Source organism: Populus euphratica, unplaced genomic scaffold (assembly GCF_000495115.2).
Source record: "Populus euphratica unplaced genomic scaffold, PopEup_1.0 scaffold63.1, whole genome shotgun sequence".
NCBI classification, from domain to species: domain Eukaryota; kingdom Viridiplantae; phylum Streptophyta; class Magnoliopsida; order Malpighiales; family Salicaceae; genus Populus; species Populus euphratica.
In genome coordinates this window covers 440,342-467,889 of record NW_011499942.1, presented here as the reverse complement: position 1 = coordinate 467,889, position 27,548 = coordinate 440,342, and the positions used below count along the sequence as shown (strand labels likewise).

Below are 27,548 nucleotides of genomic sequence, written 5' to 3'. Positions count from 1 at the left end.
TTTTTTTTAAAAAAAAATTGATCCCAGCAACTCAATAAAAATCCAAAACTCAGGTCTTTGACTGGGTTGGATTTAAAAATTATACTCCGACTTCTAGATATGTCTTGTCTTTTTATAGATATTCTCTTAATATTTTTTATTTATGAAAAAAAATCACTTTGTTAAAATAATATTTGAGTGATTATGTTATTACTTTAAATTACATAAAAAATTATCTTTTATACTTTTTATAGTTTTTATTCAATGAACAATGATGCTGATAAAAAAATTATTTTGTTATCAGAACAAATATGTGTGTTTTCATAGTTTTTATTCAATGAACAATGATGCTGATAAAAAAAACTATTTTGTTATCAAAACAAATATGTGTGTGTGAATTAGAAAAAAACAATTTTGAAAAAAAATAAAATTTCTCTCTTATTATTCTATTTGTTGTTTTTTTTAAGTATCTATTATCTTATAATTAAATAAAAAAATATTCCAAAAAATTTTCTATAGCAGTGCACACGCGGCCAATATCTAATAATATATAATACTTTAATTATTTTTTTAATTATTTTACAATGCTTCGATTTTAACACCACAGTCATTGGTATTAAAAAAAAAGAACTCAATAGTTTTGATTTATATGAACGAGATCAACAAATATCACAATTTTTTATAATTATTAGGTTTATTTGTTTTTGTATTTTAAAAATATTTTTAAATATTTTTATTTATTTTTTATTTATTTCAAATTAATATATTTTTAATGTTTTAAATTACTTATATGCTAATATTAAAAATAATTTTTAAAAAATAAAAAAATTATTAATATATATTTTAGTATGAAAAATTATTTAAAAAATAATTATAACCATATTTCTAAACAAAAATAAGAGTGAATTATACAATAAACTCGCAGAAAAAAATAAAATAAGAAGAGAGACTTACAAGTTGTAGAAAATACCAAAACAATCACGAGTGCTAACTTGAAAGAAGATTTCTCCATTCTTAATTTTCTCTTTTGGTAGCAGTAGCAGTAGCAGTGCTGTGCTTCTTATAAAATTCTAGTGTTGTGTTTTTTTATGATGTAGTGGAATTACGATTGGTATTTATACACATGTAACGTCCTAAATTCCATGCATCTATATGGATATTTTTTCATATACATGAAGTATCAGATTTGTTTCCATATTTATTGTTTATATCTTTTACTTTCCTTTTCTATTTAATTAAAGATTCTATAATTATACTAAAATTCCAATAATAATATTATTGATATCATTAAAAAAATCTTAATAAAATAAATTAAATAACATTAAAAATAATAATTAGCTGGAGTATATCATACAAGTCATTTAAAGATAAATAAATCTCTATATATCTAAATGATTCATGTAACTCATTTGAGTTATTATTTCTAATTTTATTAGATATTATTTGATTTATTTTATTGATATTTTTAATGATAGTGGTAATATTGTTATTAAAATTTTGATATGTTTATATCTTTTTTTTATTATAAACTATATCAGTTTATTTTTAATTTTAGAAAGAACAATAAATGACACTCGTGAGTTGCGGCTTTCGACTTTCTCTACGCTGTATTATTTTTTAAAATATTCTTTGTTTGTTTTTCTTTCCATTTTTTAAGTGCTAAAAACAAAAACTCTTGAACTTTCCTTATAATTGGACAAAACTAATATCCCGTGGTAGGCATGAATGACAGGACAGCATACATATCGCTTGTCTCTTTATATTGATTTCTAGAGTTTCTTCTGCAAATTTTTACTGGTGTTTCCCTCTTCAAACATGTCTAAGATCTTACAGAACCCACCATCCCTCAGACTGTTGTCTTCAAATTCGATCCCACGTGACTTGTCAATATTAAGCATTCCTTTGTCAAAACCCCTCAATTTTGATCTCTATGAAACTTTCTCCTGGAAAATTCATTCTTCCCGGGAAAATTCATAGGTTTTAAGGGGGAAATGGAATCTTTCATGCTTGGAGCCAAGAGGGGTCTCTGCGAGAGGTGGATGATTCTCCTGTATCGTTTGAGTTGGAGTCCATTTACAGTGAAAGGGAAAGGCGGAGCTAGAAAATTTTCCTGCCTGCACTATTAAATAAATATATAAATTTTTTTAAAATAAATTATTAACTCATGTAAATAAGTTTTTTAAGTTAATAATAAAATTTAAATTCAAATATATTATTTAAAATATTAAAAAAATATATTTGAAAGTATATAAAATTAAAATAAAAATAAAAATAAATTTATTATTGAAATTATATTTTTTAATATTTTATAAAATATAATTCATTTATAATTGAATCTGAATTGATATTGTAATAATTTCTTAACAGGGATAAAATAAAAATTGTATGTTAACTGAAAAACAAAGTAATTAATTTTTCTCTCCCTCTTAATTTCTTCTTCCTTCACTTAATTCTTTCTTATATGAGTATTTTATAAGTTGAATTTTGTAAGTTTACAAGGTTATTCTCGTACTATTTTTATTTTTTTTATTTGGATTTTTTAATGTTTTTTCCTAATTTTTCTCTCTTTTGTTTTTCTTCCTTTTCTATTCTACTTTTGTCCGGTCAGCAATACATGAAAGAAAGAAAAAACTGATTTGTTTTATTTTTCAATGAAAAATAATAATTTTACCCTTAATGAGTCAGGTTGCTTTTATTTGACGGTTTTTTGTTAGCATTATCAAACTCTGTTAATTCTAAAATTTACATTAAATTTAATTCAATATATTTTAAGATCCATCGTAAAATTTCATCTTAATCTGATGGTCAGGTTGAAAATTACACCAAATAATATAAAACTGGTTAAATTGTGATTTTTTATCAAATTTCTGAATTTCTCTAAAAAATATGAAATTTTAACTCAAACTAAAATATCATATTAGAAAGCTTTTTGTAAATTTTTAGAATTTTTTGATATTTCAATTAAAAATTATAATTTTTTTTTATATAAAACTAATTCAAAAAATATTAATAAAATCTTGATCTAAAGCTCATTCAAGCCCATACTTGCCTCCACCTTTGGTGAGAGCCAGTTTCATCGTGTGATATCAGAGGTAGAGCAGCTTGTGAAATTTGTTATCATTGTTTGGTGTGTGGTGTTAGTTTGTTTTTTGGGTTTTGTTTGAATTGGTGAGATTTTTTTTTAGTCAATCCCATTTCTGCATCTGGGTCAATTTTATATTAGTGAAAAAGTTTGAGAAAAGGACCAAGTTTAGATTTTTTTAGTCTTCTAAATTGTCATTAAGGTATCTTTATTCTTAATGCTTTTGTTCCAACTGGTAAGATTTTGGTTTCATTTGGTAGATTTCAGAACCAAGTTGATTTGGTTAAAGAGAAACTTTGGCGAATGGGAATGCATGCTTTAGATCTTTGAGGGTTTTGTGCTGTTTTTAGTTGAAATTTAAGAAACAATCCTTGCTTATCTAGGATAATTTACTGCATGACAGTGGGTTTATATGGTCTTATTACTGGTGCAGAAAATGTATATATTTGAAACCAAAAGTGGAAAAGGTGGCAGCTGATTACAATAGAAGGTTTGCTCTATTCTACTTTATGATCGTCCATGGCTAAATTAGAAGGGAATCGCCCATTGGAAACATTGAAAATTTGTTCTAGAGGCTTATTTACCATGCATTTACTGTTCGATTTCTCATTTGATATGCATGCCAAATTAATGGAAAATAGTTTAAAAGATTTGAAATCCGCAGTTGATTTTAGTTTCTACCGATTATAAATGCAGCTCTTCCTTAACTAAAATCAGATGCCTAGTTTTAATCCCTCTATTTCCACCAACCAATCCCGTTTTAATAGCCTGGAGGCATCAAATGAATTAGTGTTAGCATTATTTAGGGGTACTCACTGAAGATGCTCAACAAATGAGGAAATGCAGTCTTTAATAAAGTTATACCCACCCTTCATTTCCCAGGGCATTTTTTGAAGCAGAATTGGGGGATGAGAAAAGCATTTAGCATTGGTACTTTGGAAGGTTGCATCCTTATATTTAATGTTTCGCAGCTGTCCTGGATGCCTCTTGATTTGAGTTTCCTGGGATCTTTAAAGATTGAACTCCATGTCATTCATGAATCCGGAATCCATTCAATGCCTAAATGAATGTCCATAAATCCAAGCATGATTTGACAATTGATCCTTTTGCTTGCCAATATAATTATCGAGAACTTTCTTCACCAATGCAGATTGCGGTTTTGCTGTGTCAATGTTAATAACACCCCACACAAGCTTGTTGCTCGTGCAGGGGTTACTGTAAGTCTCATAGTTACACATGGTTTATATTTTCTGCAATTTTCCTTGTTTCTAATTCTATATTGAACAGTCTGGACAATTAAAATTATGTTGCAACTAAGCAGTTAAATGTTTTTCTTGCCCAGATAGAATGAGATATGAAATCAATTAGGGAAAGGGGGTAGATGTTGAGACGGAGGAAGTATGAAAATTTAGTTTAAGTTTACTTTGAGGGGTTGGAATTGTTTGTTCTCAGGTTCTGCATAACCACAAACATTAACTAATGTTGTGTGTGGTTCCACACCATATGATAGTGGAGCCACTATATTAATTTGGTGGGACCATCACATTAAATGTCATGTGATGGTTGTCTCTTGGTGTTAATATTAGTGTGGTTCGGGTACTGTAGCAACAGATTTGAAAAGAGAAGAGAGGAGAAGAAAATCAAGAGAGAAAAAGAGAAGAAAAGGCAGCAGAGCAGCCTTCATTCTTTCTTTGATTTCCAGCTCGTTCACCGTTGGATCGGGCTGAGATTTTGACAGCAGCTTCTAGACACGTTGATCTTCATTCTGAACGGTTGGATCGAAGATTGGTGGTGTGGAAGCTGTCCGTTTTGATAGAAAACGAGGCTGTCAGTATTGTGAGTTATTCTCAGTAATTCTCCTTTAATCTTGTTGTAATTCGAGAATAAATTGTTCTTGATGATATATATGTTGTATCCCTTAGTTGAATCTGAAGAAGAATGATTGTGAACCCATTATTTGTTGATAATGAAAGTTTCTAGGTGGACTACGGTCTCGTGGTTTTTTCCACATTAGGTTTTTCACGTTAAAAATCTTGGTGTTGATTTTGTGATTATTTGCATTATTTTTTTATCATTGTTTAATTTTATTTTACTGCATAAAGAGGAAAAGAATTGAAAATTATAAATTATAAATTATATTCTACTGAATTAATCCTGTTAAATTTATGTCTGGTTATTCTTAGTTTTTCCAACAACTAGTTGATGAATAATTGAATGGTTGGGATCACGCTCTTCTGGTTTTATGTAGTCATAAATCCCACACCTGGCTATTCCATTCACAAACTTTAAACGTGCACAGGCATATAGAAGCTTCCTTAATCCCACACTTTCTGCTTGCTTCAGCAAAACATGTATCCGTGCACTTGTGATTAACACTTAATTGATCCATTTTTTTAATGTATTTTTGTGCTGTGGACTGCAAAATCTGTGCAGAAAATGCCAACTATTCAGGCAAATTATTTTGATTGTATGTTTTCTAGATTCAATGTTTTCCTTCTTCACTTCCCTTCCTAAAGCTGTTTCTCTTTGCTAAACAGTTATGGAAGGATAGCAAGAGACAGGCAGAAGTGATTGCCGGTCACAAAGCATATTTGGTCATTAATGAAGTTCGTGAAATGATTGAAAATGAGGTACCTTGTGAATTATGGTATCAATTATAAACATTGCATAGAGAAAAGAAGATTGGCCCATATGTTTGCTGATTTCAGCTATGTATAAATAACCTCATATGCGGCAAAAAGAAAGATAAATTCAGAGGAATATACGATAATAATTTTTTTTTTTTTATGAACTCGTTACACTGCCGACTCCAGGTATTGCTGTTCTCCTCTATTTTGTGATGAATTGCCCAGAGGGGCGTTTTGTTTCAAAGCCACTACAGTTAATTTTGTGATGCTTTTGTGAGTTTGAAGGAAATACAAGGTTAATTTCACCTTGTTGGCATGCACGAGCTGTTTGCAACAATGGGATAATGCGCCCTAGTTTGAGTTTAGTCAGAGCGCATGGCTTTGTTTCATATTACTGAGAGCCCGGGTTAAATAATTTATAAAATATTTAAAAATATATATTTTTAATTTATGTTTAACTAACAGGGTTTTAAATAATTTTTCTTTTGTATTTGAGGTTTTGTTTTTTAAGTGAAGTTAATTTTCATTTTATAAATTATAATTAATAAATATATTTTAATTATTCTTGATTTTTTTTAAAGTGGAGGTCTTGGATCATAGTTAAAGTTACCTATATATTTTGGATTTTGGTTTTTTATTAAGTAATGCTGCATAGGTTAAAGTAAGTATTTAACGGTGAAGATAGAGATGAATTTATTTTTATCTGATATTTACTATAACAATTTACTAAAAAATTATCAAACAAACATATTTATTTTAAATCTAAAACTAAATATATTTTTTACTTGTATGGTCTTTTTTTTTTTTTAATCTTATTATCTAGATTCGAATGCAACCTAAGTATTGTCAAGGACAAGAACTACGAGGTCTCGTAAAAAAAAAACAAAAAACAAAAAATAAGGTGGGTCTTTATCAATTCCATCAATGATGTGACCTCACACAGAATATTCATAAAAAGGATTAATTGACGTGAGACTTTGTAGTTTTCAAGTGGCCTTGTGATAATAAACTATATTGAATTTAATAATTTTTTTATTAAAAATTGTTTTTCACCTGAGATAGAGAATAAATTTAAAATAACAAAAAATCCAAAATACTTTAAAAAATACTACTGAATCTATAAATTAGTAACCAAAATAAAACATTTAAATTGAAAAAAATTGAATAATATTTAATTTTTTATGGTTATACTGTAGTTTTTTTAAATTTTTTCCATTCTTAACAAAAATTTGTCAAATTCTTCGGAACATTAAGGGTTGAAATTAAAAAAATTAGAAATACAGGATAGCTAAAAAAAAAAAAACACCTGGCCGGCGAAGCTAAAGTGGTAGACTGACGTTTTAGCATGTTTAATTTAATTTAATTTGAGTTTGCTTCAAAAATATGGTTATTGTTGTTTTTGGAAATATTTTTTATTTAAAAATATATTAAAATAATATTTTTTATTTTTTAAAAATTATTTTTAATATTAATGTATAAAATAATTTAAAAATATTAAAAAACATTAATTCAAAATAGATTGAAAAATTAAATTTTTTTTAAAAATATTTTTAAAGCATAAAAATAAATAAAACAGGAGATGTCGAGACTCTGTGTATGTGTGTATATATATGCTGGCAAGTTTGTTGACATGGTAGCATATCCATGATCACAGCTCAACACGTCCATGATCGATCAACGGTCCTCAGAATCCCCTCTCTTTTTCGCTCTATAGTATAATAATAATAAAAAAAAATAAAAAAAAATTAAAGAATTGAAACAAAACAAGTGACCGTTTCGAAAGAATCTCATCTCTCCATGCTCTCGCTCCCTCTGTAAATCCCCACCTATTTTCTTTTGTGTCACATTTTTTAATTACCTGTTGTTGATCACGAAGCTTTTATGAATTCTTGATACGACATCGTTTGGCTCGTAACCTCTTTCCCTCCCAAGTTTCGTTTTTTATTCATGTCTGTTTTAGATTCTTTTTAAAAAAGTTACATTCGTGTATTTTATCGTTGATTTTTTATTTATTTTTTCTAGGTTCCAGTTTTTTCCGTTGATGTGGAGATTCATTGTGAAGGTATTTAATCATGATGCAATTTATGATTTTGTTGTTTGATTTTAATTTTTCAAAGCTCTTTTTGGTTGCTGAGAAAGAACGCTAAAGAAAAGGAATAAATTTTATGAGCTTCTTCTGTCTTGATTTTACATACGTAAATGCTTTGATTAAAGTTCATTGATTTAACATACGTAAATGCTTTGATTAAAGTTCATTTTTTTAATTAATGCTTTGATTTTTTTCTTATGTGATATAGGTAATGGGCCTTGATTTTATTTTTTTCTTTTTACGTGGGTATTATTTTCTTACATGTCTGGTCATGTTCCTGCAATAAAGTAGTATTTTATTGTTTTTGTATTGTTAATTTTACTTTTGTTTGAAAAATACTAAACATACTATGTTTATTTCTTTTCGTAAAATCTTAAGTTTCAGAAATTCTGATTTTGCTAGATGTGACATTGTATTGACCCCTTTTGGCTTAAAATGAATTTCGTAAATTTTCGACCAAACTGAGAATTAGTGTTAAAGTTTGGATTTTTAATTTCACCAGGCTTGACCCTTCTTTGTTTAAATGAATTTTGTAAAAAAAATTTGGCAATTAAACATAGAATTATTGTGGAAATTTGGATTTATTTATTTTTTATTTGGTTATTTATTGTATTCTGCTGATTTTCAGTTTCTTTGAGAGATGGTCACTGGGGGCGGCAATATAAACAAGCCACATACAGTAGATGATTATCCACGAGGGGGGCTCTCTTCTAACCCAGAAGGTAATCTTCAGAGCGAACTGGGATTGATTCTACAATCACAGCGATGTAATCAACGCATAGAAAGGGATCTTGATATATATAGGAGTGGTAGTGCTCCACCCACTGTTGAAGGATCATTAAGTGCCGTGGGAAGCCTTTTTAGGAACTATAACTTGAGTGACGTCAACAGTGTTAGTAACAATGTGGTTTTGGCTGAAGATGAGATCCGCTCGCACCCATCTTATCTTTTGTATTACTATTCTCATGATAATATTAATCCAAGATTGCCCCCACCCTTGTTGTCCAAGGAGGATTGGCGTGTTGTACAAAGGTTTCAGTCTTCTGGATCTTCATTTGGAGGTACTGGGGACTCGAGGAATAATAAGGTGGTTGATGATAGTGATCGTTCTTCGCTGTTTTCAATGCAGCCGGGACTTTCAGTGCATAAGGTCGACAATGATTTGACAGAATTGAGGAATTCAGATACAACTTATCTCACTAGGAATGCTTCGGCCGAGTGGCTTGATAGAATTTCACATGGTCATAAATTGCAGGGCTCCATGCTTGGTCCGAGGAGGAAAAGTTTTGCTGACATTCTTCAGGTAGTGGATTTAGTAATTTGAAAATTTGAGCTTATACAAGAATTAGCTTGTCAACTGTTTAATAATACTATAAGAATTGGTAGCTGAACATTTTGCGATTTCATATTTGGTTCAGCCATTTGTCCAAGAAATCATGCTGAAGGGGTTTTTTCTTTTTATTAAGGAAACTATTGAAGTCTGTTTTGGCTATAAGGACAGCATCTTTGTGCTAGATGCAACTTTTATAGTTGAAGACTATGAATGAAGCGAATTTAATCTAGAAACAATTTTTATTATCATTGATTAAGCAACCATTGGTACTTTAGAGAAGTGTCAAATCTGACTATTGATCGATTGATCGATTTTAAAGTTTAGCATTGATTAAGTAACAAATTTTTTTATCAAGAGGAGGGACTTGATGGACAATGACTTTTCATGCGATATTTCGTTTTTCTCTATTTTTAAAGACACAATGCGGAGATGACATTCTAAAACAAAAGACTTGAAGTTCTTTTCATAGAAACCATCTTCTTTTTTATGTTCCTTATACTCGAAAAGCAGTTTTAGTGTTGCCCATTGTTATTCAACCAATTTAATTGGATTCAACTGACATGTACACCAGCAAACGCTAGGTGATACATTCTGTTATCTCTTTTCATTTCATTTCGCTCGTTTTCTACAGTTGACAAACGGTGTTCTTACATTGTTCAGGAAGGACTTGATCAGTCCACTTCCATACCAGGTCACCTATCATCCCCAGCAAGTCATAATGCCTTTGGTGATCTTCTGGATGCAAATGGTGTGTGTGATCCTCATCAAGCTGGGTTACTCTATGGAATGGAATCCCTTGAAGGCCTGCATTCAGGAGCAGCTACCACTAGCTTTACTGGAAATCAAAGCCGCATTGATACCTTGTCTCACTCTATGGTATCTGCTGTGGGTTCATCATTGTCTAGGAGTACAACACCTGAACAGCAGCTGGGTGGGATGTCTGCTATTTCAAATCTACGTCATGTTGGCAGCAGAGTTGGTCCTATTGAGAAGAAGAATGTTGTTGGCATGAGTTTCCAAAATGATCATTCCTCGGGCATTACTGAGCTTGGTGAAATTGCCAACTCGTTGTCTGGGTTAAGCCTTTTGCACACTAGACTCACAGATCAAGAGAGTCATGTACGATGTCAACTGCAAATGGATATGGAAAATGAGCCAGATTTTCCTTTTAATGTGCCCAGTAGTGGTGACCAGACTCTGCAGCAACAACTCAGAGAAAAGTCCAAGGTAGAAAATCTCTCATTTTCGACCAGCTATACCGATATGCCAAGAAACAATGGGATCATACCAAACAGTAATACTCGTAAGATAACTTCTAACGGGGAAGTTAGTATTTCTAGAAGAAATTCTTCTTCCAATCTTCACTCAAAAATGAATTCCTCGGGCCTTGGATGTTTGGAAAGATCACATGTTCATATTCAAAATGCAAATGTTCCAATTGTGGATTTCACTGGCCGTGTACCTGATGATTATTCAACTCAAAAATTGAATTCGGTGATCAAGAATCATCTTGATACAGGTTATCTTTGCTTCTTTCGAAGCTTTCATGGAATTTATATGTACAATATACACATGGATAGTAGATACATTTCTTGCTGGTTTGAAATTTTGTTTTTGCTATAGGTGGTCATGGAATTGGGCATGGTTTTAATAGACTGGGAAATCAAGTGGGGTCTCTAGACCCATGTTATCCTCAGTACTTGCAAAGAATTTCAGATTATGCAACGTGTCCTGTAGCAACATCTAGTGATCCTCCAGTTAGAAACTATTTTGGCACTTCAGATGGGGACTTGGACAGGATTCAGAAAGCTTACCTTGAGACATTGCTTGTTGAACAGAAGCAACAATATGAGTTGCCACTTCTAACCAAATCTGGTGGTTTGAATCAGGGATACCATAGGAATTCATCATATGGTCTTAGCATGCCATATCCAGAGAACTTAGTGGCGAAATCTACGTTTCCTTCTGTTGGATCTGGAAGTTTTCAGAGCGAGCGAGCTGCACACTTAGCTTCTACGATGAGGAATTCGATAGGAGGATCCATTGGGTCATGGCAGTCTGATATTGGCTGCATTGCAGAAAGAAGACCCTCATCATCCTCAATAGAAGGATTTAAGAAAAGCAAGAACGGTTCTTTTGAACTTTCAGACATTGCTGGTCAGGTTGTTGAATTCAGGTATATATTGAATTATTGCTTAGGTGTTTGTTTCATTCATGTAGTATTGGGAGTACTGGGAGTGCTGAGTTTAACATCTCTTATGCAATGCAGCACGGATCAATATGGAAGTCGGTTTATTCAGCAGAAACTAGAAACTGCTTCAGTTGACGAGAAGAACAAGATATTCCCTGAGATTATACCTCATGCTCTTACCTTGATGACCGATGTGTTTGGAAATTATGTCATACAAAAGGTACATATTGTTTTTATTTGAAATTCTAACTGCCGATATATCCTTTATAATTCTATTTCTTATGTATGATTTGTTAATATTTTGTTATTCTTGAATGCACAGTTTCTTGATCATGGTACAGAAAGTCAAAGATTGGAGTTAGTCAGTCGACTTACTGGTCATGTTTTACCTCTCAGTCTTCAAATGTATGGATGCAGAGTAATCCAGAAGGTACTTTTCTATGCCTTTGCTGTCATACATGCATCATGTGCACACACTCTTGCATGTTTGTTCTCAGCACGTGCCTTTGAGATTTTTACTTGACATCCCTATCTGCTTGAAGCATCCATACTTTCCATGTGAATATTGTTGTTGGTGATGCTTACTTTGCTGAGCACTATCCAGTTCCTCGACCTTTTGATTTATCACTGTGATGTGGCTTGGTGTAATGCCAGGGAACTCCTTAAATGCATGATTCAAAAATTATGATTTAGTACTCTTGAATGCATCCACCACAAAGGAAAGAAGAAGAATTGTTTGATCAGTTCATGAATTGTAGCCTATTACCTTAAGAGCAAGATCATTGCCCTTTTTGTTTATTCTGGCTATTCAATATACTTAGTGTGCTAAATCTGACCACAGGCTTTGGAGATGATTGATGTGGATCGACAGACTCAAATGGTGGTAGAGCTTGACGGCTCTGTCATTAAATGCATTCGTGATCAGAATGGCAATCATGTTATTCAGAAGTGTATAGAGTGTGTCCCGGAAGATCGAATTAAGTTCATCATCTCAGCTTTCTATGGGCAAGTTTTGGCCCTATCCACCCATCCTTATGGTTGCCGTGTCATTCAGGTCAGGAATTACTCTGTATGCACTTCTTTGATGTAAATATATGATCATTATTGACTTGTCAATTTTTTGATCTGGCACAAAATAGAGGGTCCTGGAGCATTGTAAGGACATGAATACACAGCAAATTATTATGGATGAAATTATGCAGTCTGTGTACACTTTGGCACAAGATCAATATGGAAATTATGTCATTCAGGTATCGAAAATTTTCCAGTTGATCCAACATGCATGTATTGACTGGCAAGTGAAGTTCTTTGCACCTAAGATATGAGTTTGTCCAGTTAAGGTTACACTACATGCTAGTCCTAAAATTTTTATTTTAATTTGTCAAAGTCCATTGAATATGATAAATAAGCAAGGCAGAAGTAGTCTATAATTTACAGGGATTTATTTTTCTTTGTGGTTAAGATATTATCATATCACCTTAGTTTCCTGCTATAACAATATCTAACAATATAAAGACGTGTAGGAGACTATCATGGAAAATAAATTCCTCGTGTGAAAGAAGGTCATATATTGCAAGAATATTAATGAGCATCAAGGACTTGGTCCCGCATCCTGGACTGGGTAGTGAAGTCCTTGATATCTAAGTGGGAGTATTGAGTGCCTTGTTTTGAACGTTATAATTATTCATATCCCTGACACTTTCACTTTCAAGGATTTCGAAGTTTTTGTCATCCTGTTAGATCTAGTGCTCTGCATCCATATTGACTTCTCTATGTGGACTAAAGATGTGGGTTTGATCTTGTTTTTGGATTATGTTGCATCATTGGCATGAAATGGGTGGCTTTGTTCTGTATTTAACTGATCTGCTTCTCTACTGCTTCATTAATTTCCTGATGTTCATACTTCTGTTTTGGATAGCATGTTCTTGAGCATGGTAAGCCACAAGAACGATCTGCTATTATTAGCAAGCTTGCAGGACATATTGTTTTGATGAGTCAGCAGAAATTTGCTTCAAATGTTGTGGAGAAGTGCTTGACATTTGGTGGCCCTGAGGAGCGCCAACTTTTGGTGAATGAGATACTTGGTTCCACTGTTGAAAATGAGCCCTTGCAGGTCAGTGCACAAGTGCCTTAATTAGCATTATCTGGTCCTGATAAAAATACCCTCGCATCAGAAATCTGAGCCCAACCTGATTTATTATAAAAAAATATTGAAAAAAAAGAAGAAGAAGAACTGTCATGTGGTATTAAAATTCGATTTTTTTCTGTCATTTAATCTCTGTACTTCTATTCTGTGTATTTTTTTATATATTTTGTATTCTAAATATCCAGTACTTCGCTGTATCAACTTTTTTATTGATGAATGATCATCCAATCTCAACATGCTAGTCATGTATATGATCGTTGAGATTACTGCAGCCTATGTTTGTTTTGAGTCTTCCAATTTCGGTTCCTTATTTACTTTCACTGATTAGTGGCTGGATGATCTATGTGTTTGGAATGTGAAACTGCACAGGCTATGATGAAAGATCCATTTGGAAATTACGTTGTACAGAAGGTTCTTGAGACCTGCAGTGATCGAAGTTTGGAGTTAATTCTTTCTCGCATTAGGGTTCATTTGAGTGCCCTGAAGAGGTACACTTACGGTAAACATATTGTTTCGCGTGTTGAGAAGCTCATCACAACTGGAGGTGAGGAATCTTTGTAGTAACTTAATGGAAAATGTGTTGCTATCGTTTGCCTGGTTTACTTATTACCAGTGAACATACATGATTCTTTCTCTCATTTACAGAAAGGCGCTTAGGATTGTCATCCTCAGTCTTCTCCTAACGTGATTAAATCTGGAAACATGGAGGGTGCTTTTTCTTTGCCGCCGTAAAACAGCAAAAAGAGCATGCATTTTGTACAGCTAACTTGGAAGGTGATTTTTTCAAGTTTCTCATAGCTTCGGTCTCTAAAGAGAAGAAGAATAGATGTAAATAAACATGTCTTCGGAATAAGATGTTTTCATTTTCTGTTAATATCTAATTGTAAATTCAGCTCACAGAATAAAAGTTAAGTTCTCAGTCGAGAGAAGATCAGAGAGGGCAATTTATAGTTGATTAGTCTCTCTTGGAGTACAGGCACAGATGTAGTCTGTCAAAAAGGAATGAAATGTAAATGTTACTGGCAGAGGTAAAATATGATATTTGATCTTTTCGATTCAGAGGACAGTGTTTTGGATTGTTGCACTTTGAATTTCGACCTCCCTTCTCTGGAGTGAATTACCGTCTTACCTGTTTTTCCAAAGGAATTGGATTTTTTCTTACCAATATTCTATTAGTAATAACCCTCTCGATTACAAAAAGAATGCCACGCAATGTTAGAAAGTTTGCACGTCAATCCGTGGCTGGCGTTCACTTGACACATGGCAGTAACAACAGAAGTTAAATGGACCCAAGTAGGAGCGCTTAGAGAAGGTAACCAGAACCAGTGAACACAACTTTCAGACCTAATTTACTTCATCTTTACACCCTACCTATTTCTACACTGTATTCATCAGCACTATCCAAATCTAAATCCAATTTTGGACGTTCGACATAGGGATTGTTCACTCTTCTCCTCTTCAAAATCACCTCTGATTCTTTGTGAACCATCTGTGGCAACCCAAAATACTTCTTAACACACAAAAGTCTCCTCCTCTCTGCAGAATGCTCAACAAACAAACAAAGCAACTCATGAAGAAACCCAACATCCCTCTCAGTAATATCAGTATTGGGATTCAAATGTAAATAATCCTCATATGGGGATACACACGGAACTTTTCGAAACTCTTTTTACTAGTCCTCGATCTTCCTCCTTAACCTAACACCCTTTGATGGAAACAGTGGAAACTCAATTCCCTCCATAGGTTCATCAGAATACACTCCCCTTTTCATCTAATTTCTTTGCAAAACAGACAAAACCCTTTCATTCCTCTCAACAGGTAATCCCTTTAACCCTTCCTCCTCCATTTCCACTACCCTAAAAGACCCATAAAGATTCTTATCCAAACACTGTAAGAAATCCTCAGGCAAACTGAAATACCATAACATCCCTTGAATAACCTTCAAAGGCAAAACCTTTTCTTTACACGTCAAAATAAACTTCTTCAAGCTCTCTCAAATCCTCTTAACAATCCTCATACAACCTTCTCTCCTCTATCAATCTCAACAGCTTCTTGGGTCAATCTAAACCAAGGCAAATTATACTGTGGCCAGTAAACTCCTCAAAAATTGATGGGTATTGCCTCAAAAACCTTGCAACTCACATCAAAATGCAAGCCTTACTTTGAAACACATGAGATAGGTATACAACCATTGGGATTCTGGGCTATCACATTTTTCAAAAATATGATGGGTTTAAGTTCACTGCACTTGTGTATAATATGCTCTATTAAATCAAAGTATTGATCTTTTTTTTAATTTCATGTATACATCCACATAGTTCTTGGTTTGTGATAAGTGTATGGTGGGTTCTTGGTTCTATGATTTATAAGGGGAAAGATTGGATTTTGAGATGTGTAGACTAGGGATTTTAGGGTTTTAGAGGTGGGTTTTTTGATGATGAACATGAGATTTCGGTTTTGGTGGTGTAAGGTTTTAGGGGTTTTGGTGGGTGATTGGAAGGGGAAGAAGAGCTTGTGTTGACCTGTGGTTTTTATTTCAGATCTTCTAGTTAGCTAGTTGTTTAGTATGACTTGTCGTTTATAGAAAACCAGCAGCTTTTTTAAAAAAAGTTTAATTTCAATTTATCTTCCTAAAGTTTATGGATTTTATCAAAAAAAATTATCGATCACTCCTTGATGTTGTATCTATTTACCAATAAGGTCCTTCAATCTATCTCATTAAAAAGATTAACAAAAATTAACTTTATATTTTCTAAATTTCAATCTCTCTATGGATACCTTTTCAATTAACTATAGGTAAATTAAAATCTTGCCGTAATGGTAGTTTATTTTCTGTTGTCATGTTTATTCCTTGGCCTCTACAAAGGAAGGGGAAGGAGATATTTTTCTTTTCTTGTTTTCTTCAGTCACTGCACGATTTGTTCCATTCTGGGTTTGGACAAAATGTCAGGATACAGGCAAGCTGAAGCGCACAAACCTTCCTAGTTTTCGGCAAAAAGGAAACAGGATGCAAGAAATACAGCAACTATGATTTATTTTAATGATATACGTTCTAGAAGTACAATAGTGTCTCCGGGTTCTGCTATGAAGGGGAAAAAAACCCTTGGAACAGCCAGAAACAAGAACGAAAAACTAATGAAGAGATCAGGGCACAACACAAAGGATGGAACTATGGCGGTCAGATCTAAATGAAGTAATATGCACAAAGGTAGCTAAAAGTGACGAAGTAGTAGTAGCAGCAGCATGGCATTTGCATTCTGCACTTCCTTTGTCGAGGCCATTGTGTGAATGAAATTAAAAGGCTTTCAATGTAGCATAGAAGCATCTTCTTATGAGGTTTGCCGATGAAGTTCCCAGCTTCAAATCCTCCACCAGTCCTTTTTCTTCGATTCCAGCTGCGGTAGCTCTGTATTAGAGATAGGGAGGAGAATTAGAGCAGGTGACCAGGAAGAGAATAACTACAGTTAAAACTGTGGAACAACTATACCAAGCATTCTTTTACTACCCCGAACAGGACTTCACACATGAAGTTTTCGTAACTTGTTAAAAATTGCTTTTATAAAAGCCAAAGACCACATCAGATGTAACTTGGAAGCCAGGGAAAGATAGACCTTACAGATAAGTATCACAGAACAATTTTCATTGCTATGGCAACGGGATTAAATGTTTACCTCCTTCTGAGTATATTGAATTGTAGTGCACCTCCGCCCAAAAGCTCAAGAAAATAACTGCACAAAACACAAGTTGCAAGGGCAGTTGATTTCAGATCTGCTCGCCCTATATTTTCCCAATTCTTTCTCCTCTTTCTTCTTTTTTTGTTCTTAAAAAAAAATAATTGGTTTGAACTGGATAAGAATTTTCTTGGCGCTGATTATATGAGCATGTTCAATGTAATGAGTTTCAGGGCATATTACATTTCCTAATTTCATAATTAATAAATTTTATTCTACAGAAAACACCAATCTTACAATAAAATTTCCATATATTAGAAAGATGGTGAAGCATTCTTCAGCTTAGACTTCTATTAATCAGCACACAAGTTCGAAAAGTCTAATCTTACCCCGATCGGACTTTTGAGTCTCTGGAAGGATCTCGAGGTAACATGTATCCTTGAATGAAGTAATCACAAATATCTTGACACCATACTGCAATTACATGGCAACATGCAAATACATCAGTTAAATAAGCTTTAAACCTCTAAAATAAAATTACAGACAGAAAACAAGTAGCATTCATGAGCTCTTAAAAAAGTAAAAAGTACTAAAGTAATATAGCAAAGCCGGCTTACAAGAATATTTCCCGGTAGTAGATACACTACTTGAAACGTAGTGTTGTTATATTATCCATCAAGGAAAAGTTATCGTGAGACAAAAAAAGCAATTTCACAATTTTTATTCTTGCAAAAATCACTCAAAAAAAACAAAAGCAATTCATTTAATTAAAGTTAAGAGAATTGATAAATTATATCTCGTCATCTCATGAAGAATTTGGTCTCACAAAAGCAGAGTGAAGCAAAAAGAATTATGTACTCAACTCAACCAGTTGGAGAATACGGGTATTAGGTGAATTTAGTTGCATAAATAACTAGCTGATATTTTCAATAATCCATCATTCTCAGCGATTCTCTTCAAATTCACAACTTATAGATATCTTCCACAAAGGGTTAATGAATAACATCAAGATCGACAGAAAGACAAGCGGACAAAACATGAGGGAATGTACAAAAGTAAGATGGCTGCCCATACCGAATCTGCAGCAGCCTGCAATGTGATGTGATCACCCCATTCACCAACCCTAATTTTAGCCGCATAAATATACATATGAGCATGAATATATTTCAAGAAAGTTTTAGGAGATTAAAAGAAAACGAAGAGAAGTGACAAACTTGCTCATTTTCTTCAGATAGTCATCATAAGCCATAGGAACATAGCCCTCGTACATTTTCGGCTGAGACTTGAGCTGATGAAATCATCATTGTTAGATATAAGATTACAGTTTACGCTTATATGTATAAGAACGGATCAATGAAACTCGAATACATGTGCACAGAACTACACTTAGCTAAACGCCAACCAACCTGATCAATAACTTGTTCTCTCACCAATTTGTGGTGCTCAGGAGAACGGTAGAGTTGATCTGACAGAGAACGAAACTGCAAAAAAGACAAAACATTATTCTAATTAAATCTATCAGAGTTGATCTGACAGAGAACGGTAGAGTTGAGACATAACTTGAGCTAATAACACTAGGTAACAGAGCTTCAGAAGTAAGCTTTTCGCACAACCGTTTATCTTTAAAACAAAGAAGGTACCAACCTGACAGTTACCATCTCCTAGAACCTTATTCTCAACAAGATCATATACCTTTAACCTAAAACAGACAAAACATTAAATTAAAAATATTGTCTGAGTCAAGATATTACAGACTTGAACTAAAAGGCACGATCCCCAACAGAATATATACGAGACCTGTCTAGCAGCCTTTGATGATCTGATGTCTCTGCATCTTCTGATGGTATTTCTCCATTGGTTTTAGGAACAAGCTACAGAAAACAGATGAGAAATTTAGGATGCTCAATTCTCTATTTTTGAAAGGATGTCATTTACTCAAAGCTAGAAGGAATTTTATCTTAATCTTCAGTGCAGTGTGGTATAGCTTGGCAGAAGTTATACTTACAGGAATAGGAACCATATCGCTTATCCTCTTGCCCACTTCACCATCAAGAGCGTATTCATTTGCTAAGTTTGAATTAATTGCCAACTCTTCCATATTAAGGGAATCTTCTTCACTTTTAGAAGATGAAGTAGGGATCGCTGTTTCATCCTTCTTGCTAGAATCATCTGCTACATTTTTGTTTTGATTGTCAGCACCCGTTTTGTTTTCACAATGATCATTTGTGACTTCCAGACTGTTCTTGTGCTCTAAACGTGGCACATAAAATCAAATGAATTATGTGAAATAAAGGATCACAAATAACCAAGGAATTAAATAGCAGCAGCAGAATTTCCTAGTACCAGAACCATGGTATCTTTCATGAGAACAAGGCCATTGCTGCATAATAATTGATTCTTGTTCAGCGTTATTTAACCCAAATGATTCCGCATCAGCAATCCGTGAAAGTTCTTCTTGAAGAGCACGAGCAATAACAGCATCGTTCTCCACGGTATTTGCATGTTCTGGATCATTATAATATTCTCTAACATACCCAGCATTAAATGTATCCCTGTCATGACGAGTAACAGCATAACACGAACCAGAATTCGGAAGCGTACAATCATATATTAGATTATGGAGACCCCATCGAACAACATCAGGATCCTGCTCAAATACAATCATCTTGGCTATCAAAATTAATGAAATCTCTTAAGAAGCACAACCACCTTGCGCTATGTACTTGCACAAATCTTTCTGAAGGCAAGCTGCAAAATTAGCCATAGTCAAATGCAATATCTAATCAAATTCACTATACAAATAACTTCCAAATTTCACTAATCAAAAATCAAAACTTTCTACGTCCTTCACAAAAGGCTACAAGTTTGTTGCCAACCCCCTTCCGTACTTTCAGTAATCAAAATCAAACCCTACTATTTTCCACACTTAAAGCTACAAATTTGCCGCTAACCCTTTAAAAACAACATCATTAAACAACAATATCATCAAATCCAATTGAAAAACATTCAAATTAACAAACCAACAAAATAGCTAAAAGAACATAACTTTACTAAAAAGAAAACCAAATCCATTTCCATCAAACCCTTAATAACATTCAATCCAATCAAAAACACCAAATGAAAACGAAACTCATCACCAAAACAAACACATCATAAAGTTCAAACCTTTTTTCAAATCCCATGAAAAATCTGAATACGGCAACCTAAGTACCTGTTCAGGTTTTTAACTCCTGATAGGTAAAAAACACAACCTTTCCCTTCTGGAACTAAATATATAAAGGATTTTTCTAAAATATCTTAATTGGAAAATCCTAACGAATAGAAATTCTGGGTTTGGTGAAAGTTGCTGTTTGTTTAGGCATCCTTTGTTGAAATTTATATATTACTGATGATGCCAAAGTGCTATCTGAGAATCCTGAAACCGCCACCATTTCTTTTCAATTACCAAAAAGTCCCGGTTTCTTGAGCCACGTGTAATTTATAAGGATTTATTTATTTATTTATTAGTGTTTTCTTGCTTGTTAAGAATTTTAATAGTTAGGGTTTTTTTTTAATTTGTTGACATTTTGACATGTATCGGCATTAATTTCGGGACCGCCATAGATGTTTTTACTTAGTATCTCATTCGGAGTGCAGTAAATTTTTTTTTAGAATAATTTTTTTTAAAAAAAATATTAAATTAAATTTTTTTAATAATTTAATGTGTTAATATTAAAAATAAAAAAATATACTTTTAATACATATTTAAATAAAAAAATACTTTTAAAAATTACCTTGCACCACAATAATAATCACATTTTATAATCTTTTAATTTATTTATTTTTAATTTATGATTCGCAGTATGAATGGGATCAAATCCCAAATTGTTTTGACATACTAACAATTGATTTTTCTAATTAAATTGGAAGCACTAGCAAATCTTTGGAGATTATGTTTCTTTTACTCGCAAGTGATTTTGCCCTTTAAATCGATAATATTGAGTTATGTATTAATTTGTTTTGCACGTTAAAACATGCATATTCATGATAAAGGATATTGTATTTGATCTTTTGGTGGAAATATTTTTATTATTCAAAATAAATAAAAAAATGGCATACAAATGTTTTAATAAATAATCTCCACGTGCTATTAATTATTAATAATCAACAGTAAACAATTTTCTCCTGTGCAACAGTCCCTTATTGTTTATAAAAAATGAAAATTATTGTGTTAATTAAAGCACAACGGATTGGGAAAGGACCTAGCGAGCACGTTTAACTTGTAATAAGTTCCTGCGTTGTTGGATATATTACAATCATGACTTTTAATGTAAGATTCCATTATAGTTTTGCTTTCTTATTCAAGGATGAACCCTAACACTTGTAAAACATACAAAGGTTTCATTAACAGTTTTTTTCTATTAAAAAAAAAGATATTGATTCCAGTCGCTAGTTATCCTCTCTCTCTCTCTCTCTCTATATATATATATATATAAAAGAAAAAAGAAAAAAGAAAAAAGAAATGTGTTTAAATATGAAGAGGTTAAAAGTAATAAATGCAACGAATATGTTACTTATTTGCATATGATCACCTTTCCCGTATAAATTTGCATTCAACCTTATCATCTCTGTTCGTGTGCTTGTATTGTGTTCATTTTCATAGAGGCCATAAGGCATCAACCAATGAATAATAAGAACCAGATTCAGTGTTTGTGGATTAAGCAAGTTTACACTGCAAGTTAGTGAAATAATCTAAGCTATGATTTAAAAAATAAAATAATAATAATAATAATGTTTTAGTTAAAAAAATCGATTCAACATAAGACTTAACGTGAGTTAAAATCACCGGCTAGTTTTACAACCATGTCTCATTGATCTAGTGCATTCCATTCTAACACTTGTAATGGCAACGAAATCCTGTGGCAAACTCATTTACGTTATTCAACATTTACAATTGTATATCGGGGGTACACAGGTAGAACAGAGTAATTTACTTACACATGTAACAAAAATGGACTTCATCGAAGCAAGATTTATTTGCCTAGTTCTCCATTTTTCATTTTTTTTGCTTTCAGCGTGTCCTCATTAGCTTAGTTCTCCATGTTCTCCAAGCTGACCAGCATCTCTTCTGATCTCCAAATATTGAATCCAAAAACCTCTTTTTCATACGTTCTCTTCCAGGTCCTTCAGGAGCATCTTTCGGGGCCAAACTCTTGGTACGGAGCAAGGGGCTTCCATTGTCTGTTGTATCAACAATCTTGTTGATCATATCCAGGATATCGCTCATTTTCGGGCGTGTTTTGGCCTGTCGTACCAAGCACCGGTTAGCTACAGAAGCAAGCTTTTGGGCAGCCTTGATGTTATATTTTCCCTCGAGCCTTGGGTCCATGATCAACCTGAACTTTCTTACATCAGAGAGGTGTGACCTGACCCATTCCAAGAGTTTTTGCTCATTCTTTGGCCGGTTCCGATCCAAAGGACGTCTGCCTGTTATCAGTTCATAAAGAAAAACCCCAAAGCTCCACACATCACTTTTAGACGTGAGACGCCCGGTTTGAATATATTCAGGAGCTGCATATCCTATAGTTCCAACCACCTGTTTCCAAATCAGATAAATTGGTTTCTCAGTTTCTTTAGGTCTGCAAACTGATCATACTAGCAAGTTATCAAGATGCATTGATAGAGTCTCCAAGACCACAGATGACTGTCATAAATAGCCTTGTCAATTCATTATAAAAAAGTTTACGAAAATGTAGTTTATGTGCAAAGGGAAGTTAGTTATAGCATGGCTTTTCGTGCTGCTGATTGGAGACAGAACAGTTTGTTTGACATGGTCTGAGGATCATTTTGAGTAACGATGAACAACATACCGCAGTTGAAACATGGCTCAACCCATCTGAAGGCCCCAATCTAGCCAACCCAAAGTCTGATAGCTTTGCATTCCATTGGTCATCCAGTAGTATGTTTGAAGACTTAAAATCTCTGAAAATAATCTGCAGCAACAATGAAAGAAAAATGGTAAATGCACTGGAGTGAAGTGAGGCAGCTACATACTATATTAGGCGGTGCCAAACAAACTCGAAATGAAGAGCAGAAAAAAAGGTAAACATGATGATCAAAACCCCCAGTCTCAATCCCTGAGGAGGGGAGGGAGGGGCAGAGGGTTGACAAAAGATGAGTAGTAGCAGGTCCTATTACAACAATGTCCTAGAGAGTTGAGTTAAAAATACCTGAAAATCCATTCCTTCATGGAGGTATGCTAAGCCTCGGGCAGCATCCTGGGCAATTTTTACTCTTGTGGCCCAAGGAAGAACTTTCTGAAATTTACTGGACAAGTGATCCTGCACACTTCTGTTGGGCATAAATTCATATACCAGAAGGCGCTGGATTCCCCGTTCATCGTCCTCAGCACAGTAGCCCACTAATTTGACAAGATTTGGATGTTCAACAATTCCTAGAACATTCACTTCAGTCACCCATTCCTTGTGCCCCTGCGAACAAGATGAACTTAACCTCAGCAAAATGAAGTAAGAGTCTGAAGGCAATAACTTTCTCTCTTCTTAATTACAATCTTCTTAGTTCAATTCTCTGAATGTATTAGATTTTTAAGTGCTAAGATGTTTCCAAGGCAAAATTTAAGGCGACAAGATGAAGTTTTGATTTAAGAATGATTTGTAGTAAACAAGGCATGGAGAAAAGGGGGGAAAGCTTGCCTGGAGCCCTCTTCTGCTCAGTTGTTTGACAGCGATATCGATTTTCTTACTTGAATCTTCCATGCTCCGTATTACTCCCCTATACACACCGCCAAATCCACCCTCCCCAATCATTACAGAGCGGCTGAAATTCTTGGTGGCCGTCTTCAGTTCTGAGAATGTGAAGGCTTTAAGATTGCTCTGTCTTTGACACAAAGAAGCAAATGAGTTCTTTGTGGACGATTCTGTACTAAAATCTGATACATTCTGAGAATTGAGCTCAGACCCGGATTTCCTCAGGTCACGATCAGTTGACATCGACATTGATGTAGATGAAGTGGATTGGACAGAAACAGATTTTGTTACAGTCTTTGGTTCTTCATTTTTCTCCCTGCTGGAGAAGTGAAAACACTTCATAGCTCCTGAAGCACAATTGCCTGGCCTGCATATCCACAATTGTATCAGCATTACAACATATGCCACCAGAATTAAGGTCACAGTTAAAACAAAAGTACAAAAACCAGACTTGGTTATAACTTGAAACACATCCAAATTCTCATAAAATTAGCAATGGTATTCATAGATGCAGAACCTTAACCTGTGAAGTAAGGTGTTCTATTCACTTGCAAAACTGACTAATGCATTCAAGACATACATACAAATCAAATCATAGATGCCAAAACGAAGCCAGTTTTCTTCACGACACACAAAGCACCGGAGTCAATAAGATAATTAACCTAAACATCAACCCTGGAGTTATTTTCTAAAGGCAATAAGCTCCTTATTCTCCTTTAAAGAAACCCTTTTTCTAGATAAATAAGCCCATCAGCGAAACAAAGCAAACAAAGACGATAAACAGAGTCTACTGAAGCACCACAATTTAATACCCATTTAGCTAGATAAAGAAGAAAAGGAGGCAACAAACAACTCACTTTTCTTGTAAAATAGAAGGAGACAAACAGAACACAGCTCTTGTTATCCTTCACAAGTATGAGGGAGATATTAAAGGAGGACCCAGAATCCAAAAAAGGGTGGAAAGAGGGCAATCATAGACGCAACAACGAGCACTCCATGATCCAAGGCCAGTCAATACAAGGCAGCTGGATTGTAGCTCACCAACCAAAGCCATCATTTTAAATGAAAGAGACAAATTATGGCAGCGTCTGAGCCAGTAAACACCCTAAAAAAAAGAAATATTTTTTTATTCATCGAAGAAAGAAATCCAAAAACGAAGATGTGAAAAGGTTTTTCTTCGCTTTACGTGAAAGGAAAAACCGAATGAAAGGTAACATGGAAGGTGTGTTGTGGGTGCGGTTGTTTCTTTAAAACATGGGATTCTTCCATCTGGTGAAACCCACAGGGACTCGGTCCTCTCTACAGTTCTCGTGGGCATCTTCTATTCCATCGCATTTCTAATAATACGTGTCCCTTGCTGTTTTTGAATGTTGGTTGGAAGTTGGAAACCATTAAGCTCCATATGCACTGTACTCTCTCCTTTCTTTCTTTTTTTAATAAAAGTTTGCTTTTTAGTTTTTCTTGATTCATTTTAGTATTTTTGATCCATAAGATTATCGGAATTTGTTTTTGAAAATGTTTTTAAAAAATATTTTATTTTATTTTAATTTTTTCAAATTATTTTAATACATTGATATCAAAATTATTTTTTTTAAGAAATAAAAAATATATAGTACAACTGTGTACAAAAAAAGAATTATTAAATTAAAAATATATATAAAGTCAAAGATTGATAGAGGGAGATCACATATTACATTGGTTATGAAAGAGAATGTTGATCATTTGTTTTTTATTTGATGATGAGACATATGAGAATTTGATTACCAAATTTGTAATGGTTGCTTTGTCATGTGTTCCTGTCTTATTACTCGGAAGAAGCCGTGTGGACGGTTTCAGCTCCTGCATCTATTTTATTCATATTACCGGTTCCGATGTCCCTTGGTGCCTTTCAATCGTGTTCTTTAATTTTTTTACTTTTAAATTATTATTTTTTTATTTTTAGATCATTTTAATATTTTTATATATAAAATAAAATAAAAAAATTATTTTAATATACTTTCAAATAAAAAACACTTTAAAAAATAATATTTATCAAACTCTCAAATAAACTCTAAAATAACAAATAATATTGACTTTACATCTCAAGCATGAAATAGGATCGACTCTCACCTTGTTAGAGGTGTTGGTCGGGTTTCTTTGTATGTTATACACATGCAAGTGTATTGTGCTAATATTAGCCAGATTTTCTACTTAAGTTTTACAATGTCTATATCTTATTTATTTTCAATAAAATAATATAACTATTTTAAAAAACCCTATCTATTTAAGTATAGTGGAATCAATATTCATCGAGATTGAATTAAATTATTCTCTCCGTGCACCTCATGCAATGTGCAATGCTAGTTTTCCTTTTACTTTGTTAGTTTTTATATTTTAAAAGTATTTTTTTAGTGTTTTTATTTTTTATTTACTTTAAACTAATTTTTTTTAGTGTTTTTAGATTATTTTAACATGATAATATCAAAAATAGCTTTAAAAAAAATATTATTTTAATATATTTATAAATAAAAAAATATTTTAAAAAAAAATTACAGTTATATTTTTAAATACATAATCTTCTAGATAGGGATAAAATTAAATGTTTTATCTATTTTTAGCAACACGCGGAAGTCACTACATTACATGATGCATGATACTATAAGTATGTTACAGCAACAAATCATGCCCCCCTTTCTTGGCAGATGAGATTTTGGATTTCTGGTGAATATTTTGTTTATTGTTATGTTGTAAAAGTGTTTTTAAAAAAAATTAAATTTTTTTATTTAAATTAAATTAATTTTTTTTGGTATTTTTAAATTATTTTAATATATTAATATATATAAAAAATATTTTTAAATAAAAACTTGTTAAAGATAACAACGAACGTCTCTCTTTTCATGGTTGTTTATTGATGTTATTTCAACAACTGTCTTGATGAGGTGGGGATATTGATGCCAGCACATTAACGATTAATGTTATTTCAACAACTCCCGGAAACACTTGCAGTGGATAAATGCTCTGATGTGATCGGACGGTTAATATAACATTTACGTCCCATCCTCGTCAAATCACTTTTAATTTGACCTTGAGCTCACTACTTAATAAATGCCGTTTGGTACATTCTACATTCCAAAAGTCAGTGAATCTTTAAGTCTCCAACCACACAAACTGAAAATCAGTCACTATCATGTACTTTCTTTTATTTTTAATATTATAGCTTATTTACCAATATAATTATAACTATAACTATAATTATTTTTTAAATATTTTTTTATATTAACATACATGTTATTAATATTTTTTATTTTTTAAAAATTATTTTAAAATCATTACATTAAAATAAATTTAAAATAAATAAATTTAAAATAAATAAATAAATTAAATTAAATTTTTTAAAAATATTTTTAAAATATATAAACAAACTCAAAATCTTATTTAGCATTAGGATAACATTTTGTCATGATTTAGAAAAATATATATAAAGATAAAAGTTTTTTTTATTAAAATTAAAAAAAAAACTTATAGTGAGGTCCATTTACCAATTAATTGATTAATTTTAAAATTATAATTGATATAATAACATAATTTTAATTATACTTTATTATGCTATTACATTGTTACTTTGCTTATAATATTAAAGAGATGTGTTAGTGTATTATTTATTTTTGATATGACACATCAAAATAATATAAAAATAATTTTAAA

At 32.7% G+C, this 27,548-nt stretch overlaps 4 protein-coding genes across 9 annotated transcripts; 2 read left to right on the top strand and 2 right to left on the bottom strand.

The window, feature by feature from the left end:
* The first annotated feature begins 1,970 nt into the window (after positions 1-1,970).
* On the top strand, positions 1,971-26,568 carry LOC105137159 (thioredoxin-like 3-2, chloroplastic). The gene is made up of 9 exons (XM_011042788.1): positions 1,971-2,029; positions 3,322-3,372; positions 3,465-3,551; positions 4,212-4,278; positions 5,495-5,512; positions 5,599-5,718; positions 7,521-7,540; positions 26,378-26,389; positions 26,517-26,568. The coding sequence occupies exons 1-9, from the start codon at positions 1,971-1,973 to the stop codon at positions 26,566-26,568; spliced, it is 486 nt and encodes a 161-aa protein (XP_011041090.1).
* Positions 7,523-14,506, top strand: LOC105137124 (pumilio homolog 4-like). 3 transcript variants are annotated; one of them, XM_011042735.1, is made up of 12 exons: positions 7,523-7,619; positions 7,711-7,750; positions 8,406-9,080; positions 9,771-10,629; positions 10,734-11,286; positions 11,380-11,521; positions 11,624-11,731; positions 12,143-12,355; positions 12,441-12,551; positions 13,220-13,414; positions 13,817-13,991; positions 14,093-14,506. In XM_011042735.1, exons 3-12 carry the CDS (start codon positions 8,418-8,420, stop codon positions 14,128-14,130), a joined length of 3,057 nt encoding a protein of 1,018 aa, XP_011041037.1. In that variant the 5' UTR covers positions 7,523-7,619; positions 7,711-7,750; positions 8,406-8,417; the 3' UTR covers positions 14,131-14,506. The 3 variants fall into 3 exon arrangements, with proteins under 3 accessions (XP_011041037.1, XP_011041036.1, XP_011041038.1); XM_011042734.1 differs by having other exon boundaries at positions 7,524-7,599; XM_011042736.1 differs by having other exon boundaries at positions 7,538-7,599; positions 7,718-7,750.
* Positions 16,611-20,504, bottom strand: LOC105137125 (uncharacterized). Of its 2 annotated transcripts, none has more exons than XM_011042737.1 (11): positions 20,284-20,504; positions 19,462-19,866; positions 19,124-19,368; positions 18,916-18,989; positions 18,763-18,817; positions 18,525-18,599; positions 18,333-18,406; positions 18,193-18,241; positions 17,508-17,592; positions 17,119-17,175; positions 16,611-16,853 (listed from the first exon to the last, which is right to left on the bottom strand). In XM_011042737.1, exons 2-11 carry the CDS (start codon positions 19,781-19,783, stop codon positions 16,807-16,809), a joined length of 1,083 nt encoding a protein of 360 aa, XP_011041039.1. In that variant the 5' UTR covers positions 19,784-19,866; positions 20,284-20,504; the 3' UTR covers positions 16,611-16,806. The 2 variants fall into 2 exon arrangements, with proteins under 2 accessions (XP_011041039.1, XP_011041040.1); XM_011042738.1 differs by having other exon boundaries at positions 20,330-20,504.
* Positions 22,004-25,115, bottom strand: LOC105137126 (probable receptor-like protein kinase At5g47070). Of its 3 annotated transcripts, XM_011042740.1 has the most exons (6): positions 24,722-25,115; positions 24,445-24,526; positions 23,811-24,230; positions 23,328-23,588; positions 22,968-23,090; positions 22,004-22,693 (listed from the first exon to the last, which is right to left on the bottom strand). In XM_011042740.1, exons 3-6 carry the CDS (start codon positions 24,204-24,206, stop codon positions 22,169-22,171), a joined length of 1,305 nt encoding a protein of 434 aa, XP_011041042.1. In that variant the 5' UTR covers positions 24,207-24,230; positions 24,445-24,526; positions 24,722-25,115; the 3' UTR covers positions 22,004-22,168. The 3 variants fall into 3 exon arrangements, with proteins under 3 accessions (XP_011041042.1, XP_011041041.1, XP_011041043.1); XM_011042739.1 differs by lacking the exon at positions 24,445-24,526; XM_011042741.1 differs by lacking the exons at positions 24,445-24,526; positions 24,722-25,115 and adding an exon at positions 24,388-24,444 and having other exon boundaries at positions 23,811-24,231.
* Positions 26,569-27,548: the final 980 nt, after the last annotated feature.

Bases quoted from the DNA above. Each gene is read 5' to 3' on its own strand.
- LOC105137159 (XM_011042788.1), top strand. From the start codon at position 1,971: ATGGAATCTTTCATGCTTGGAGCCAAGAGGGGTCTCTGCGAGAGGTGG. The intron at 3,552-4,211 runs GTTTGCTCTATT...TCACCAATGCAG, and splicing joins GCAGCTGATTACAATAGAAG to ATTGCGGTTTTGCTGTGTCA. The intron at 5,719-7,520 runs TAAACATTGCAT...CCCCACCTATTT, and splicing joins GTGAATTATGGTATCAATTA to TCTTTTGTGTCACATTTTTT.
- LOC105137124 (XM_011042735.1), top strand. From the start codon at position 8,418: ATGGTCACTGGGGGCGGCAATATAAACAAGCCACATACAGTAGATGAT. The intron at 11,287-11,379 runs GTATATATTGAA...TATGCAATGCAG, and splicing joins GGTCAGGTTGTTGAATTCAG to CACGGATCAATATGGAAGTC. The intron at 11,732-12,142 runs GTACTTTTCTAT...ATCTGACCACAG, and splicing joins GATGCAGAGTAATCCAGAAG to GCTTTGGAGATGATTGATGT.
- LOC105137126 (XM_011042740.1), bottom strand. From the start codon at position 24,206: ATGAAGTGTTTTCACTTCTCCAGCAGGGAGAAAAATGAAGAACCAAAG. The intron at 23,589-23,810 runs GCAAGCTTTCCC...TCTTGTTCGCAG, and splicing joins TGAGCAGAAGAGGGCTCCAG to GGGCACAAGGAATGGGTGAC. The intron at 23,091-23,327 runs GTATTTTTAACT...TTGTTGCTGCAG, and splicing joins ATGAAGGAATGGATTTTCAG to ATTATTTTCAGAGATTTTAA.
- LOC105137125 (XM_011042737.1), bottom strand. From the start codon at position 19,783: ATGATTGTATTTGAGCAGGATCCTGATGTTGTTCGATGGGGTCTCCAT. The intron at 19,369-19,461 runs GTACTAGGAAAT...TGCCACGTTTAG, and splicing joins TGAAAGATACCATGGTTCTG to AGCACAAGAACAGTCTGGAA. The intron at 16,854-17,118 runs GTAAACATTTAA...TCTCTAATACAG, and splicing joins TTCAATATACTCAGAAGGAG to AGCTACCGCAGCTGGAATCG.